This window comes from Elephantulus edwardii, unplaced genomic scaffold, assembly GCF_000299155.1.
Source record: "Elephantulus edwardii isolate Elephantulus edwardi_28Jun2011 unplaced genomic scaffold, EleEdw1.0 scaffold00193, whole genome shotgun sequence".
NCBI classification, from domain to species: Eukaryota; Metazoa; Chordata; class Mammalia; order Macroscelidea; family Macroscelididae; genus Elephantulus; species Elephantulus edwardii.
In genome coordinates this window covers 77669-96561 of record NW_006399943.1, presented here as the reverse complement: position 1 = coordinate 96561, position 18893 = coordinate 77669, and the positions used below count along the sequence as shown (strand labels likewise).

At 51.0% G+C, this 18893-nt stretch overlaps 1 protein-coding gene across 1 annotated transcript in view; it reads left to right on the top strand.

The window, feature by feature from the left end:
• Positions 1–18893, top strand: part of CTCFL (CCCTC-binding factor (zinc finger protein)-like) — a 92007-nt gene that overhangs the window by 26680 nt on the left and 46434 nt on the right. Inside the window, exons 10-11 of the mRNA XM_006896915.1 lie at positions 1766–1883; positions 6023–6142. Coding sequence (XP_006896977.1) covers positions 1766–1883; positions 6023–6142 — 238 coding nt within the window. The remainder of the gene's footprint in view (positions 1–1765; positions 1884–6022; positions 6143–18893) is intronic.

The following is an 18893-nucleotide window of genomic DNA, read 5'->3' as shown; positions in this document are numbered from 1 at the left end:
GTTGTCCACCTGAGAGAGGTGTGCGCCTTGGGTTGGCCACCGGAGGGGTGTGCGCCTTGGGTTGGCCACCGGAGGGGTGTGCGCCTTGGGTTGGCAGCACCACTCCCCAGGGACTAGGCCTCCACAGCTCCCACCTCACCCCCTAGGATGATGTTTATTAAGAAGCAGATAATAGCAATGTTAGTGAGGATGTGGGAAAATTGGAGTCCTGACTGCTGGTGGGAAAGTAAGATGGCACACAGCGTGGCAGCGTGTAATGTAATGAATGTGAGATGCCAGCAGTGTGGTAGCCCTCAGAGCGGAACACGGAATCCCAGCGTGAGCACAGAATCACTGCGTGAGCACAGAATTACCACTTAAGCACGGAATTATTATACAAACACAGAATCAGAATTGCTACGTGAATGCTAAATTACTATATAAATACAGAATTACCGTGTAAATATAGAATTGCTGTATGAATTCGGAGTTACTATGTGAACATGGAATTACTATGTGAACGTGGAGTTAGCACGTGAGCACAGAATTAAGATGTGTACGTGGAATTACGATGTGAATGTGGAATTGCTGCGTGGTCCAGCACATCCACTCCTTGGTACACACCCGAGAGCACTGGACATCTGTGTCACATGGACCGTAGTACACGAATGTCCACAGCAGCTTTACTCAAACTAGTAACAGGTGGAACCCCCCCAGCTGCCCACCCACAGAGGAGCGGGCAAACAGGAGGCAGCGTTATGTACAAAGGGATAAAAATGAGTGATGGGGGTGCGCGCCAGGACGTGGATAAACCTTTAAAACACAACCCTTGGGGAGCTCTGGTGGCCTAGTGGCAAGAAGCTGTACTGCAATCCCAAAGGTACACAGTTCGAATCCACCAGATGCTCTGCCGGAGAAGGAGGGACAATTTCCTCCTGTGCCAGTCAGATCTGATTTGACGGTACATGCACAAAAAAAAAAAATAATAAAATAAAATTTAAAAAAAAAACCACAACCCTGAGTGATAGAAAACCCAGACTCCCTGTGGGAGGGGAGCCCAGCACACCCGAGGGCTCAGAGGGCTGGGACACCACTTATGGAAAATGACTGGACTAAGCAAACGTAGCCATGAGTAGACAGATGGGCCGGGGGCTGAATGGATGGAGAAACGGGCAAGGGTTATGGTTTCGTGTGGTTGCTGTCCTGTTCTGTTCTGTCCTGACTGGGAATGACCCCAGTGACAGGAGAATCAGCCCGTAGCGTGTCCTCAAGGTGCAGATCCCCAGGTCTCTTCTCCACAGAGCTTCTGGGTCAGTTCACAGCTCCAACCTCTCAGCGGCCGAGTGCCCAGCACTGTGCCCTCAGACTCCCCATTCTAAGAGTAACCACCATTCAAACGAGGCACCATCCGGTCAGCCCCCCTGCCAACCACATCACGTGTTCCCCATGCCCACGGCTGACTGGTGGAAATGGTCGCCTGGCCTTTCTTCTGAGGCATCTCTGATGGACTCAACCCCCCAGCCTTTAAGTTGGTGCTTAGCTGTTCAGCTGGGTCTGCCCCACCAACCCCCACCCCCGGGACACAAATGTTCTAGAATTGGTGGTAAGAGTTACTCACCTTTGTGGGTTTGTCCTGTGAAAAGTCAGTGCAACCTAAGTTTGAAAATTATGCTGACTGGACGATCAGGGAAAGGGCACGTGGATACTTCCATCCACCTCCCCGCCTCTGTGTTCTAGCACCTTCCCTGCTGACCGTTACTGTGACCCACACTCCGTTTCTCCACAGAGTAACATGCACAAACACACCAAGAAATGCCACTCAAAGCCTGAAAAGCCGGCTGCCTCTGGACAAGGACAGGCGAAGAGGAAGGAGCCGGACCCCAGTGAGGCCAGGACGGAAGACGGTACCTCGTTTTATCATCTGGTTTTTAATGGGATGGTGCTGGGTCCTGCAAATGCCCCAGCTCCTGACAGAGGGCCCCGGGCAGGGGACACTTCTGTCACCATAGAAGGTTGAGGGTGGACCCTTCTGCCAGGGTAGGTCTCTGGTCCAGTGACAGCAGCTGCCACCCTCTCAGGACGGTGATGGGAATGACCTGCGCTGGGTTGTGGGGACACACGTTAGTGAGCCCAAGGGACAGAAAGGCCCCATGGTCTCTGCTCTGAGAACTCTCTCATCAGCTGGTGGACTGGCGTCTGGGCATCATGGACAGGATGCCCCAAAAGTAGGGCACAGACACGTTCCCAGCTTAGTGACAACTGCCCTTACCCCTCCTTCCTGTGAACAGTCAGGCGACTTCGAGTTGTAGCCCAAAGCAAACGTACTGCCATTGAGCTGTCCCAGCTCGACGGCCTTCTCCCAGGTGGGCAGCTTTCCCCCAGGTGGGCGGCCTTCCTCCAGGTGGGCGGCCTTCTCCCAGGTGGGCAGCCTTCTCCCAGGTGGGCGGCCTTCTCCCAGGTGGGCAGCCTTCTGCCAGGTGTCCTGAGGCCACAGATCTTAATGGGGGAGCCTGCCTGACTCATCTTTCTCCCTCAAAATGACCCACGGTTCAAACTGCCCAACAGTAACCTTTCTGGATGTGGCCTGACCTCTAAGCTGCTGTACACACAGCACCACCAGGGCCACCAAGTGGGCTCCAACTCACGGTGCCCCATGTGCCGCACGACAGAGGCCTGCCTGTCCCCTCAGCCTCACAGTCGTGGTGTTTGAGGCCAGTGTTGCAGCTGCTGTGTCTGTCCTGTTGAGTGGCCCCCTCTCGCTCACTGACCCACCAAGCACAATGACCTCCCAGAACCAGGTGCCCCTAGAGGAAGGATGGTGACCTTCATCTCACACACTCTGGGCACGTTGCCCGGAGGGACCGGTCCTTGGAAAAGGGTCAGCAAAAGAGAGGAAGACCCTCAACCAGACAGACTGACAACAGTGACTGCGGGGTGGATGTGAGCTTGTCAGAGACCAGGAGGCCATTGCTCAGGACAGGGCAAGGCTTGTAGGGTCACTGAGCCACGGTCCACCTAACAACAACAGCCAAGTGTCCGACTGTCTTCTTTAGGTGAAGGGTCTGCTCACGTCCTCTACCCTTTTTATACTTGGGCTGTTTGTCTTTTTTCTTTTTGAGATGTTGGAGTTTTCTACTGATTTTAGAGATGAGTCCTTTTCAGATATGACATTGCCAAATATTTCCCCCCAACCTAGAGTCTCCACTTGATGCTTTTCTGGAGAAGCCTTTTGAAGCACATGGGACTTACTTTTTGGGAGGTCCCTGTCGTCTGCTTTACTCTCTGCTGTTTGCACCTTTTCAGTCATATCTGCTGGATGTGTGTGTCCGTCAAGTAGAGCTCTCAGGTTTGCCCCGTTTTTTCATTAATGGCCTTCATCATTTCACATCTAGGCCCTTAATCCCTCTTAAGTTACTTTTTTTAATATAGTGTGAGGTGTGGATCTTGTTTTTATTTTTAGCAAATAACTATCCGATTTTGTCAGCATCATTTATTAAAGAAGACTGTCTACTCCCACTTAACAGACTTCATGGCTTGGTCAAAGATCAGTTGGCCATGGGTAATGGTGGATTGGTGTCAGCTCAGAGTGACCCTGTGAACAGATACGAAGGTTTCTCTGTCCGGCTCCACCATCAGGTGATGCTCTGTGTGCATGTTGGCCAGGGGTCAAGCACCTTGGCTTCAGTGTCCGGAGAACAAAGCCCTCACAGTGCAGGGTAGGCAGAGGCCAGAGATGCTGCCCCCACCTCACCCTGCCACATACAGGGCAGGAGAAAAATCCTTGCTGGAGGAAGATGGGCCCAGGGGTCAGGCAGGCACCAAGAACTCCGCCCTGAAGCAGGTCATTAAGGTGGGAATATGTGTAGTGTTATGTGCCGTGGAGTTGATTTGAGGCCCTTACAGGACAGAACAGAGCTGCCCCAGGGGTATCTGAGGTGGGCATCTTTATATCTGCACCACCCAGGATCCTCCTAAAAGACTTGTTATAAACAAAACCAAAAAAAACCCCACTGTCATTGAGTCAATTAACTTGTTTCATCAAGTTCCCAAGACTGTAAATCTTAACAGGAGGAGGCTGCCCATCTTTCTCCCAAGGAGCAGTGAGTGGGCTTGAACTGCCTGCCTTTCAGTTAGCACAGTGTGCTACACACTGTGTCACCAGAGCACAAAGGTGGTTTTCTAAAAGGCTTGTGGTCCCCCCACCCGAGCTACAATAGTGGAGTTCAACAGGGCAGCGCACAGCAAATGCTGGAGAGGAGGTAGAGATTGAAATGCGCATTCACTGCTGGTAGGAATGTAAAATGGTACAACCACTATGGAAGGCTGTAAAAGGAGCAAAGGCAGTGTGGGAGTGGCTGCTTCGTAAAGGTGGACTGTCGTCATCAATAACGGCCGTACGGTCAGACGTGACACCCCACATGCTCCGGCCTCTATTTCTACCCATCACTTGGCTCAGTGTTTATTGACTCACAGACTTTACTCAAAGTTGTGGGATTTATTTGGAAAATAGGTTGAGGCGTAGAGGAGGCAAATAATATCACACAATGCAAATCCAAGCAGCCCCAAGCCAGATTAACAAGACACAATTCCTCAACTAGTGAAAGTCCAGGTTCACTTAAACACCACACATGCATCTCTAGCTTCCTCAGTCGTCCTGCAGAATTCATCTCAGAGCAGTTACAAGTCTGCTTTTCCTTCAGTCATCCAGTAAGCAAAGCCTTTAACTGTGACTCCATCTCCAGGGTTCAGGGTTCCTCTGGTTACCCCTTGCCACAGTTCTTCACAGCAGTGCCACCGTCATTTCACCCTCTCTCCACCACTTTTCACAATGTGGCAAGCTCTCTCTTATATTGGTCCCACAGCTATTGATGATTTGCAAGACTGTGTGTTCACAGTTAAGGTAGCTGAAGACCAGGCTCCCGTTGAGGGCTAATGCAATGGATAGAAAAGCCGATTTTTGAAGTAATTTATTAGCACCAGAAAGGCAGTGTGGAGCTTTCTCAAACAATTGGAAATAGAGATACCATTTGACCCAGCGGTCCCTCTGCTGGGAATATACCCTAATGAAGCCAGCGCCATGACTCAAACAGATGTATGCACACCCGTGCCCATTGCTGTGTTATTGACAACTGCAAAGAGAAGGAAGCAGTCCAACTGCTCATTAGTAAACGAATGGATAGAAAAACTGTGGTACAGCCTCTCCCAAGTGAGGTAGTATTTTTCTAAATCATTGCCCCAGAGTGCTGCATAGTTAATATTTCATTTTGTGAATGTACCACAGTTTCTCAGTGCATTCAGTTGTGGGCAAGATCCAATGGTGATTGATTTTATGAAATGAAAAAGAAATAAAAACCGTGATATATCCATACAGTGGAATAGTACACAGCACTGAAAGAAACAATGACTCAACATGGGTGAGTCTGGAAGACAGTATACTGAGTGAAGTACCTGTCACAAAAGGACAAATACTGCATAACACCATTGTTATGAAATAGGACTGACACAGGATGGGAGAGTGGGGAGAACAGGGGAAAAGTGGGTGTGTAATGAACACTGCATGGCAAGAGGAGTGGAAGGACTGATGAAGGGGTGCGTCAGGAGGCATTCCATGTGTGACAATGCTCACTTACAACAGGTGAATTACAAAGTGAACTGGGGAGGGGAAATGAAGGGGTGAGGGGTGGGAGGAAAAGGTGTATCAGTGAATAAATGAAAACCCAACCTTTATGTCAACTGTTGTTAAAGTCATAATTTTAAAAAAGAAAAAAAAACACTTGTGGCCATGTTTAAACTTGTTCTGGTGTTACAGTGGTTAAAGCACTTGGTTGCAAAAAGTTGCAGAACAAAAGTTCTGCAGTTCAAACCCAAACAGCGGCTCTTGGGAGGAAGGTTTACAGCCTTGGGAACCACGCGGGCAGTTGTACTCTGCCCCACAGGGTCACTCTGGGTTGGAATCAGCATGACGGCAGTAGTTGGGTTTGGGGTTTAAAGTTAAGTGATTACTTCCTACCTTGACCTGTTCTGATTCCCCGGCTTCCCCCAGGAGTGTGTGCGGAGCAGGAGGCGGCCAAGGAGGTGCCCATGGTCAAGGGCCAGCAGTCACCAGCGGAGACCACCCCCGCTGACCCCGAGGGAGGCGGAGACTCCAAGGCGGACGTGACCTGTGAGATAATCCTCAACCAGATGGATAATTAGCGAGGTGGGACCTCTGAGCGGCCCACCCTCCCCGGCGATCTCTCATCTACGTCTTCATGAACTGAGCTCCTGATTTGAGGTCCGATCTTCCCAGAGTTTGAATTAGTGCCTCCAGTTGTTTACAGTTTCCTGACGAGATATTTCAGAAAGGTGCTGCAGGTTGTCTCTTAGTGGGTGTTAGTCCTGACACCTCAAGCCTTTGAATTCATCTGGTATTGGTGACGTGACCTGTGATGAATGTTAGTTTTAGGTAACAGTTATTTCAACTCTAGTACAAAGTCACTAAGAGGAGGTTTTGTGGTGAGTTTGTCAAGCCATCAGCTGCTGAAAGGTCAATGGTTCCAAGCCACCAGCGGATCCTTCGGAGAAAGATCCAGCAACAGTCAATGTCCGTAAACAGTACAACCTTGGAAACCCTCCGGGCAGTTCTGCTCTGTCCTCCAGGATCCAGGGGCCAGAAGCAACTCCATAGCAGTGAGCTGCCTTGGGCCGGATTGAAGACCAGCTGAGGTCACTGGTTGGCAAAGGTTTTGCAAATCCTGCTAACAGAAACGGCAGTTCAGATCCCCCAGAAGCATGGTGGAAGAAAGGCGTGGCAATCCCCTTCCAAAGTGACAGTGGACTTGATCTGGGGGTTTGCGGACCAACAAGTCAGCACTTAATCAAAGAGTCCACACACCCACAACATTCCAACTATTAGTATGATTTTTAAACATGAAAGACAAATTGTTTTATATCTTCTTTTTTATACAAATGAATTTTCCACATGATCTTAAATTGCCACAGCAAATGAGTTCTAAATCCAAACAAAGGGATTTTATTTTAATACTATAAAAAAAAATAAAAGCAGAGGTGGGGAATGAATTTGGCTAGAAAGTAATGAGCGATATATTTTATCCCTAAATACAGATAAGGCTCCCTTCAGAACGTGTGCTCACTTCTTGTTCCCTCTTAATTGTGTTCAGCCACCGTTAGGAAATCCTGGGCTGCGTCCAGCCGTGACTTAGCCACACATCCGTTTGCAGCCTTTTTGTTCTGCTAAACCCGTTCTCTTGGTGTTTTCTGAAATAATCGCAGAGTGAGAGGAAACAAGAAAGTCTGATGGTGAAAGTATCTGCTTGTCATGAACTTGGACTGTTTTATGGCGCCCTTGATTCGCCCTTCTGTTGCACAGACGGAAGAGGCTTTCACAGCGTCTGCTGTGTCAGGGGTCCTGGTGGAACAGTGGTGAAAGACCTGGCTGCTAACCAGAAGGTTGGCGGTTCGAACCCCCCGGCCTTTCTTAGGGAGAAAGATCCAGCAGTCTGTTCCTGTAAAGAGAGCGATCTAACACCCGACGGGCAGCTCTGCCCCATCACCGAGGGTCGCTGGGCCGCCCAGCACAGTCACAGCTTGAGGTGATGCATCACAGCACTCACTCTTACAACAAGCCTAACGGGTCGTCTTTTCTCAGCTAAACAGATGCTTTTGATATATTTGAACTTCTTCCCCGTATTGTAAAATTACTGACAAGTTCACATGCAAATTCTTCTCCTTTGAATCATTGCCAGTCTCCCCAGTGCAGAGGTCCTGCCCAGGAGAACCTTTGGAAGGGATTCCCAACGAATTCACTGAACTGACCTAAGAATACTTAAACTCTCTGCTCAGTTATGCGCTATCTCACTTGACTTTGGTAATTGATCCTAATTTTCTTACTGTTGGCAATGCTTTGTTTCACTCAATAAATTGAAACCAGTTCAGATTTACTCTTGTTTCTCGTGAATGATGTAGAAAATGTCTTCTTTGCATCCAAGCAGTCAGATCTTTCTTTCTTCACTCACGCCTAGTGACAGAAGCACCACGGGTGGACAGCTCTGACACAGAGACGTTTATTCTCTCGTGGTTCAGGGGCTGTTGGTTGTAGAGGGAGGTCCTCGTTTCCTTCCACATCTGCCAGCGGGATGTTCCTTCGGGAACTCCGTGTGTCCAGCCTCCCTGGTGTGGGAAGCACCCTGGTGGGGAGACCAGAAGGGTGCTGTCGGCCCCGGGTGGTTCTCTTGTTAGTACTGAGGTCCCCCTGGCAGCAGGCTCCCCCTTTTTCTCTCTAGAGGCATACAGGTGTCACAGGGCGCCCTGAGGACACTCCTTACATTTCTCAGGGCTGTGAAGGGGTAAGTGGGTGCTGTGTTCCACTGCTAAGCCTCGTATAGCTGTTTGGTATATCTGATCGTAGGGGATCATTATGTGGTTTCCACATCATGTTGTTACAAAATGAAAACACACATCATGCTTGGGAAAGTGGAGGGTCCGTGATAGAGGCCAACCCTCGACGAGGTGGATTGATGCCGTGACTGTAATTGTAGGCTTGAGCGTGAGGACGGCGGGGACAGAGCAGGGTTCAGAGCAGTGGTCGATGGGGTCGCAGTGAGTCAGCTCGACAGCACCTGGCAACATCACCTGCGTGGATTCCGGGGAAGCAGCTGAATCCATGTGAGCCAGCAAACATGGCTGTAGCCTTCAGCATGCCTGCCGAGAAAGTGGTTCCAAATGTTTCACAACCTCAAACAACATACGTAGTTTTCTAATATTTTAAAATTAAAGTCGGGCAGAAGTGTGCTATTTACAGTCCAGCTTCTGGAAAGATTGCAGAAAAAGGAAGAATAATAGAAAATATATTTGAGAAATGAAAGCCTAGTGGCATTTAAGCATCACCAAAAAGTCTCCCTAAATAGATCCACTGAGTAAAGGCAGATTTTCTCGTATAACCTGTGATGTTTAGAAAATGCAGGAGGTTGACGTGGCTTCCGTTTCATGTCCCAGCTCCACCTTGATGCCGGGAGGAGGACGGGGCCCACGGGGTCCTGCAGTCAGGTCTGGGCCTCTGAGCTGGGGATACCAGTGATTTTCAGTTACCACAGACCTCACGGTGGCCGCTTCAGATTCACCCAGAGAGAGTTCTGGTGACCTGGGGTCTAATGCTCACAGCCGCAGCTGCCCTGAGCACTGTGCTGTCTAAGAATTTCTGTTTGACATCGGACAGTAGGTCTTGGGAGAAGTGAAGACAGAGCTTCTCAGAGGCAAAGATGGCGACACTTCGCTCTCCATACTTCGGACATACGGCTGTGTGAGGCTGTTCCTTGGAAAGGGCCATCGTGCTCGGAAAGATGGAAGGTCAGCAAAGGAGGGGAAGACCTCCAGTGAGATGTACTGACGCGGTGACTCCAGCAAGGGCTTTAGTGTGTCAGCATGGTGTGGATGGCCCAGGCCAGGGCAGGGTTTGGGTCGGCCATTCACAGGGTCGCTCGGACTCAGACTCAGGGCACCTAACAACCACCTCATGTGGGATCAGAAGGGACGGCTCTTGGGGAAAGACAAGCCGGAGAAGGTGGTCAGCGGAGCAGAAGACGGCCCCCACGAGACGGGCTGCCCGGGTGTCTGGAGCAGTGAACTGCAGCCTATCAGAGCCCGGAAGAGAGTCGCAGAATCAAGCAAGGTTCACACCTGTTCAGAGCGTCACTGTGAGTCCTGGTGCATTTGACAGAGTGACCACTGCAGCTCAAAAGCTAGACAGAAGATGAGGGGCCAGCGAGCTGCCGTGAATGCGAGAAGGAGGCGGGAATGGGTGCCCAGAGGTAGTCACTGCCGCTGGTTTGTCGGGGGAAGTGTGCAGCTGCTGTGGGACCCACCGTGTGTGCTCAACAACAACTTCCTTAAAAGATCAGTTATGACCGGGTTACTGGTCTGATAGAGATGGTGGGACCCCCAGAACCCTTTGAACCTGGAGCTGAACTCACCACACGGCTCGATTTACAGCCACACAGTACACAGATCTTTAAAGGGAACAAGAGCGCAAATCCCTGAGAACATCAACCACACGGGTCCACCCCAGGGGCAGCCTTTGTCCAGGGATGAAGGTAGAAGAGAGAGGATGGAGGGAAACTAGAACCACAGAGACAGAATGGGAAGAGTGCTGACATGATGCCGTAAAACAGATATACTGGATGAAACACCAATCTGCAATGCACAATTCCACACAAGTCACAAGAAGAAGGTTCCTCAGACTATTTTTTTTTAATTTAGGTTGTTTATTTTTCATTTCAATGAACATCTACAGAGAAGAGTGGATTATATTTGGGGGTAGGGGGTGGGGTTTAGGGAGGTGCGGGGTGGGGATTGTGTACCAATGAGGGAGTTTTTCCTCAGACTATTTTTAAAACAGGGGCTCTGGTGGCCTAGTGGCAAGAAGCTGCACTGCAATCCCAGAGGTGAGAGGTTCGAATCCACCAGATGCTCTGCTGGAGAAGGAGGGGCAATCTCCTCCTGTACCAGTCAGATCTGATTTGATGGTACACACACTAAAAACAAACAAAAAACCAGAAAGGTTACGGTGGGGGTGGAGGTGGGGAGGGTGGACCCTATCAAGCAGTCTTAGTCCATGGTGTGGGTCACCCTCCAAGGTGTGGGTCACCTTGGGTCAAAAGGACTGGAGGGCCCATGGGTAAACATAACCGCAGAAACACCAGTCCCCACCAGAGGGCAGTGCCGGCTTCTTGTCCAGACACAAGAAGTTATGTAAATTACAACACAAAATTGGACCCAAAACCAACACACACACACACCCCGCTCACTACTGACCAGTCTGTTCCCACTCGGAGCGACCCCACAGGGTGGACCCCAGCCACCCAGGCTTAGGTCTCAACAGGAGCCGACTCATCTTTCTCCCTTTGACCTGCAGCTGGTGGGTTCCAATCGCTGACCTGCTTCTTCCAGCCCCCACTTAGACCACCGTCCACCAGAGGTGCAAAGCGTGGCTGCTTCTCTTAATTGTTGTATACCTTACAGCAGATAAACCAGCAGTAGGCACCCTGGATGGTGGTAACAGGGTACCTTGTTCTTCTTGGTGCTGGGTGGGGCAGGGGTGGGGGGTATATCAAACCTGGAAGTAGGTGGACACTTGCCACACAGAGGGGGTCCTGTCTTCCTGACATAGACCCAGACTTCACAGATGCCTGCAACTTGCTTTTCTCACTGACGGGTAAATCTTGGACTCCCCTACCTGGCAGTAGAGACCCATAAACGTTGTTTACCATCAAGACAGAACTGACCCCTCGCTCACCCGTCTAGGGGTTTTCAGAGGTTGTAAATCTCACAGGAGGACATTGTTCATCTTTGTCCCATAGACCAGCTGATAGATTCAAACCACCTATCTTTGAGAAAGGATGAAAGTCACACAAGTGTTGAGGACTTTCGTTCATAGGGTCGCTATGAGTTGCCTACAACTCGACGGCACTTAACAACAATAACACCAACACAGTTGGCCTAGTGGAGAGAAAGTGGTGCTACCAAGCCAAAGGTGGGTGACTCTAATCCGCAGCCCTCGGGCCTGTCTTTCATTGTTTGTGTTCAAACATTCTTCTAGGTCGTATAGCCCTGGTGTGTCCACTTGCCATACAGAAGTAACTCGTGGTTGCTGTGAAGCTGAACACTGTGACACTGATGTGTCAAATGTGATAATGGTTATCCATGGTGGACAGTGTTGGGTGGAGCTTCCCAGTTAGAACAACCTTGGAAGCAGGAGTGGTATCCACTTCCATAATAACTTGCCTCTGGAAACCTTATGAACCTGGAGAAAAGGATGAAAATCACAAGTGTTGAGGACTTTCCTTCATAGGGTCACTATGAGTCGCCTACGACTCACGGCACTTAACAACAACATCTTTGAGTTGACAGCACAATTCCTAACCACTCAGCCCCCAAGCTCCACAAATATTAGGGTCTAAGACTGGAAACACCCTGAGCTCCAGCTTAGCTGGGGGCTGGGGCCCTTTCATTCACTCCTCCTCGGTGGGCATGGAAATTCTGAGGAGAGATTTCTACACTTGGTCAGAGTGTACCCTGAGCTTGACCGGTACATCAAGGTCTGGGCTGAACTGCCCCTCCCACCAGAGAGGGATGGAGGAGACTCCCACCTGGTGTCCTGGGGGTCCCAGGTGAGGCACCCCAGCCCCCCCAGAGAGCACTCGTCTCTGCCCTCGTGTCCTCACTGCAAAGCTGCATGGACGACAGGTTCACTGCCCACACCAGGTAGGCAGGCCTGGGCGCTGTTTTTAAGAAACTGCCTTAAATGCTTGACACATCACCCAGCCGTTGAATGCACCCCAGAACTTAGGCCGTATCTGCAACTATTAGGGAGCCCTGGTGGCATCATCCAATGGGAGGGTATGCTGCCGACCCAAAGAGGGTCTTTTTGCTGGTTTGAATTCACCAGCGGCTCCAAGGGAGAAAGGTGAGCATTCTCCTCCTGTGCAGTTTACAACCTCTGAAAACCTGCTGGACGGTCCGCTACGAGTCCTCCAGCTCAACGGCAGTGAGTTTTCTGAAATTATTGGACTCTTGTTGTTTTGTGCCATCAAGTCACCAGCGACCCATAGCGACCCTACGTACAGCAGCTCTGAAGCCTGCCCTGTCCTGAGCCAGTCTCTCTCCGACACACCAAGCCCCATCGCCCCAGTTGCTGTATGCACTGTTTCTAAGCAAGAATCTGTAGAGTATATTGTATTACCTGTTGGGCTACTAACGGAGAGGTCCGCAGTTCGTATCCACTGACTGTTCCTCAGGAGAAGGACAGGCAGCCTCCTCTTGTTATGATTCACAGCCTTAGACACTGATGGAAGGTCACCATGAGTCAGAGTCAACTCCAGGCCCGGGCTTGGGTATGGTGTTTCTGGGCAGCGCACCTCCCAGCGTGGGCCTCCCTCAGGCAGATTTATACCTGTATTATGTGGAGGATGGTCATGGGCCCTCAGGACCCCGCAGGGACCACTTTCTGGATGTTCCCACAGGGACATCTTGCTCCTGCCCTGTTCTATCTCCAAGAGAACACGGAATAGGTCCTTTCCGGCCTGAGGCTTCAACTGAGGGGGTCCTTCAAGACCACTGGGGTAGGGGCCCCTGCTGACCAAAGAACCTGAGCTCTGGCCCTCTGCAGAGAGTGGCCAGTGCCTTGGGTGGGGTGGGAAGGGAAGCCCAGCCCATCTCCGTCGGCACCAGCGCCCCCAGTCCTCGCAGCATCTCTCAGTAGATGGAAGGGGAGGCCAGCAGCCCCAGGCTCTGCCTCGCTTAGAGTCTCAGGGAATGAAGCGTTGGGTCAGCTGGAAATGTCCTTTCATTGCACTCCATCCTCTTTAGACTCTCTGGTCATAGGCACCTTCTGACTGGACAGCCAGCTAGCCCAGCACCCTGGAGGGTGGGGGTGCAGGTGGGGACGGGAGAGGGGGGCGTGGTGGAGGGAGGAGTGGGGGTTACAAGGAAAGAGGAAGGGACAGAGTGAGAAATCGAGAAATGGGAGGGGGGGTCAGAGCCAGCTGTGTCTCCTCCCCTCGGCCCCTGAGGGACGCTCAGCCTTGTCTGCAGGTCCACGGCCACTGAAGGCTGTTTTCTCTGGAGGAACCTGCAGGGGTGGCAGCCAGCCCTTCCCCAGCAGGTGGCAGGGGGAAAGGCGCAGCAGTCTGGGCCAGGGGACAGTGGAGTGCTTATTTGCATATGCAAAGGGGCTCCTTGTACAGACCCAAAGCCACACGGGGTTGGAGTGTCAGGGGTGCAGGCTGACGACCCCTAACCTGCAGGGTCACCTGTGTCCCCAGGACAGGTTGGCCTTCCAGGACCACTCAGTCACCCGAGGCAGGAGAGAGTGCTCAGAAGTGTTTATAAGGGAGCTCTGCACTGCAATCCCAGAGGTAAGTGGTTCAAACCCACCAGATGCTCTACTGGAGAAGGAGGGGCAATCTCCTTCTGTACCAGTCGGATCCGATTTGATGGTACACACACACACAAAAAAAAGAATAAAAAAAAATTAAAGTGTTTATAATGGAGCTGCTCACTGTGGGGCTACAACGTCTAACAGGGCCCTGGTGGTGCGGGGAGTGAGCGCTGAGCTGTTGCCAAGCCGCAGCCCAGGCCTCTGACGGACGGCAGCCTTGGAAGCCCGACCAGGCCGGTCTGCTCTGTCCTGCTGGGTCACTGTGAGTCAGAACAGCTAGAACCAACGTTCAGGTTCTTTAGTTCAAGAAGCCCTGGATCCACAGTGCATAGTGCATCAGACTGCTAATGGAAAGGTCTGCAGTTCAAATCCACCAGCTGCTCAAAGGTGGAAAGACAGGCAGTCTTCACAGCATCAGGAACTTGGTAGAGAGGGGCTGTGAGCGGAAGGCAGGGGTAGTGAATTTGAGTTTACAGCTCATACTTTACACGCACAAAACCCAGTAATGAATGAATTGACTTTTTCTGAAGGGGACTCGTGTGTCCAGGAGAAACGTGCTTCAATGCTTTTTCAGTGGCTGTTTTTCCAGAGAAAGATCGCTGTGCATTTCTTCTGACGTTGTTATGTGCCATCGAGTCGCTTGCGACTCACAGCGACCCTATGTACAACAGCCCTAAACCCTGCTCTATCCTGTGCCAATCGCACTGTCTCTGACACTCCCATCCTGATTACCCCAGTCACTGAATCAATCCACCTCATAGAGGGTCTTCCTCTCCTGCACTGTCTCTCCACCCTCCCAAGCATGACATCCCTCTCCAAGGACTGGTCCCTCCTTGCAACATGTCCAAAGTATGTTAGACGGAGCCTCAGAATCCTTGCCTCCAAGGAGAAGCCCAGTTTAATCCTCTCAAGGATGAACTTGTTTTCATAGCAGTCCATGGTACTTTCAATACTCTTCTCCAGCACCACAGCTCAAAGGTATCAATTCTCCTTCTATCCTTCCTAGTCATTGTCCAGCTCTCTGATGCATAGCAATTGATTGCAAAGACCATGGCCTATATCAGGCATACCTTAGTCTCCAGAGTGACACCATTGCTCTTCAGTACTTTAGAGAGGTCCCTAACAGCAGATTTTCCCATCGCAATATGTCTTTCAATGTCTTCTGAGGTACCAATGTCTTCTGAGGTACTGTGTAAGAATGTCAAACTCTAGCCTCCCACCCCAGGGACCCCAATCCTAGTTTAAAGTGTCCCCCGCTTGCTTTTGGAGGCCACCTGGTGGTTTAATGTGTCAGGTTGTTAACTGAAAGATCAGGAGCTGAAGCCCACCAGCGGCTCTATGGGAGCCAGATGGATGCTCTCCCCACGTCAAGAAACCCTGGGGAAGTCGCTGGGAGTCAGAATCCACTCAAGGGCAGAAGGTCTGCTGTAGGGTTTATGTACCAGCCATGTCCCTCTCATATTAAGTGGGGCAGATCTGCCTGACGGCCAGCCAGCAGGTGGACAGCAGTGGCCCTGCCCTCCTTCAAGTAGCGAGGTCCGGCAGGACAGGATGGAGCCTCCCAGAGCCCCCCCAGGTCCCTGTGTCTCCAGGCCAGCCTGTCAGTGCTGAAGAGGGCAGTAGGGATGACTGGGCCTCATAGTGACCCCAGGGGACAAAGCAGAACTGCCCAAAGGGCTTTTTCTTGGCTGTGAGCTTTACAGGGCAGCTCAGCCGGTCTTAGCCCCAGAAGTGGTTGTGTGGGTTCAAACCACCAACCTTTCAGTGAGCAACCAAGTGCTTAGTCTTGTGCCAGGAGGGCCAGCACCCAGAAGGAGCCAGGGGCCTATGCAGTGGACACTGGAGAGGCAGGGACTGTAAGGGCTGGAGCAGAAGAATATCTGGTTTGGGAAGAGAAAGTACAAAACCGGGTTTTCACCCAACACCCCCTATTTTTTACACCATCCTATGGTGCCTTGCAATTTTTAGAAGCATCCGGGATTTGCCTGGGGCCTCTTCGCCCCTCTGGGCTACTTGCCACTCCCTTCTCCAGCCCCCTCCTGCACCCCCCAGAAACAGGGTGTCACTTGGAAGTGTTCAGAGACCCCAAATAGCTGGAAGTGGTGATGACAGCACAGGTCTGAGGGCTGGCCCCCTGAGGCGGGGTGCTGATTGCTGTGTGTCCTTTCTCAGCCCAGGCTGGCCTGGAGAGGGGGTGACTGGAGGCACTCAAGATGCCCAAGGAATGTCCCCAGTGGAGACTGCGGGAAGTCTGGGCAGCTGTGGCTGCCTATATATAGAACCTCCCGGTGCAGGTGAAAGCCAGCGGGTGCAAGGGAGGGGCTGGAGTGCCCGAGGGCTGGCCTTGAGGGAGGCCTTCCCAGCCCCTAGTGCCTCCCTCCAGGGCCACAGGAGCTCATTTGCATAATATTTGCTTGGCAGTTGCTTCTGATCTCCAGTCAAAAGTATGCAAATCCAAGCTGTGGAAGAGCCCTCAGGCAAACAAACCCCTGCTTGGCTGTCCTTGGGCAAGGCCTCCGCCAGGAAAGAGAAGGGTCTGTGCTCACAAACATCTCCAAAGCACCTACTGTGTGCGGCCCCTAAGGAACCCAGTGGCACAGTGGGTGAAGCGCTGGGCTGCTCGCTGAGAAGTCAGATGTTCAGACCACCCAGCTGCCGTGCAGGAGAAAAATGAAGCCGTCTCCTTTAATTAAGATTGAATCCTTAGGGAGCTCTGGTGGTCTAGTGGCAAGATGCTGCACTGCAATCCCAAAGGTACGCGGTTCAAATCCACCAGATGCTCTGCTGGAGAAGGAGGGGACAATCTCCTCCTGTACCTGTCAGATCTGATTTGATGGTACATGTTAAAAATAATAAAATAAAAAATTTTTAAAAATTAAAAAAAATTTAATCCTTGTTGTGGTGCCGTCAAGTTGCATGCGACTCATAACGACTCTATATACCATAGCCCTAAACCCTGCTGTATCCTGTGTCAATCTTATTATCTCCAACACCCCTCACCCCATTACCCCAGTCACTGAATTTTACAGCTGTCCCTCGTCCTGTGTGTCTCCATACTTGAGGGCTCAGCTTCAGTTGCCATATCTGCTAGTCTAAGTGTGTCTGCTGGACAGAGGGTTTTCAAAGGCCTGCTATTTCAGAAGTGGATGGCCAGTCCTGCTTCCTACTCTGTCTTAATCTGAATGTTTAGATTTAGAACATTCTCTGGCAGTCAAGCATTTTACAGAGAAGAGCTGATTAAACTTGTAGCGACTCTATTGAGTTTCCAAGGCTCTTCTAAGTCTTTATAGGAGAAACCTACCTGTTTCTCCCCTGACCGGCTGGTGGGTTCTAACTACAGGTGGCAGGCCTAACATCTGGTCACTTTTCATTTAGCCTCCATCCTGTCTGAGCCTTCTTATGCATCAGCAAACAACGACATAAATCAGCAGAGCCGGGGAAGGGCTACACGCTGGGGAAGCCCATCACAGACAGCACACTCGGCCCAGGGCCCTCTGAACGTCACTGGAGGGTATGTGCGTCTCCCTGCCTGGGTTCAGGCCACCTCCTGGCTGTGGACAGCATGTCTGAGCCTTGATGAGACGTTTATCCTTGGAAACACAGATGGGCATGCAGGGCTCTGCCCAGGCTGGGAAGCCGGCGGGCTCGGGGAGCTGCCAACGTAGCCGGGAGCTTCACTGAAACACTGAAGCTGGCACACGGTGCCAAGGATCTTCAGCCACCAGCCCACAAGAGCACCTTTGTGTTCGTATGAAAACACTAAACGGGCACAGCACGAGGGCTGGGCTGGTGGCACTGGGGCTTCCCAAGGAATGGCCGTGGAATCCCAAGAGCTTCATCACTGTGTAGCTATGATGTGGTCAGGAGTCCTGGTGTCGAGCTACTAAACTGAAACATCAGCAGTTCTAATCCACCAGCTGTGGCCACTCTGCTCTCCCTCAAGATTTACTGCCTCGGAAACTCAGCGGAGGATCAGAATCAACTCATCGGCTGTGCATTTGGGGTTATAGACGCTGACCAGCAGGGGTAGTTATTGAGTGCCTGCAGTGTGCAATGCACGCCTACATACACCAACACATTGTGTTACACTGCTGTGTGCCGTCGAGTCGGAACCAACACGTAGCTAGCTGCCTGTCCAGTGGGTTTTCAGAGGCCGTAAATGACGCGGGAGGAGATGGCCCGCCTTTCCTCGGCAGAGCAGCTGGTGGGTTCAAACCACGTGCCTGTGTCAGCACAGCACTGCAGAGTTCCCTCACGTTCCAATAAATGCATTTTCAAATGAAGCATCTGCACGCTTCTTTTTTTAAAAAATTTTTTTATATTTTAATGCACAGCTCTCAGACCTGTCTTTCATTGTTTTTGTTCAAACATTCTTCTAGGTCGTATAGCCCTGATGTGTCCACTTGCCGTACAGAGGTAACTAGTGGTTGCTGTGAAGCTGAGCACTGTGACACTGATGTGTCAAATGTGTTAATAGTTACCCACGGTGGACAGTGTTGGGTGGAGCTTCCCGGGTAAAACAATCTTGGAAGCAGGAATGGTATCCACTTCCGTAAATAGCTTGCCTCCGGAAACCCTATGAACCTGGAGAGAGGATGAAAGACACACAAGCGTAGAGGACTCTCCTTCATAGGAAAGTCGAGCCTACGACTCGACGGCACTTAATAACAATAGCAACAATATTTTATTTTATTATTTTATTTTAAATTCATTTTTCATGAAAGTTTACAGAGACTTTGGATTTCCAGTCATTCATTGTTACACTTTCTCCCTGCCCACCTCTCCTCCCCCAATTCGCTTTTCTTTTTGAAAAGTAAAAGAAAAATTCTTTCATTGTTATCCCCCCCTAAGCCCACTCCAGTTCTTTTGGGGTTTGTTTATTTTTTTTTTCACTTCAGTTTTAAAGACTCTGTTGAAATGGGAGGGACTCTGAGGGCCTGGTCGTAAACAGGTGTGCTCCCAGCCCAGAGCTTGTGAACAG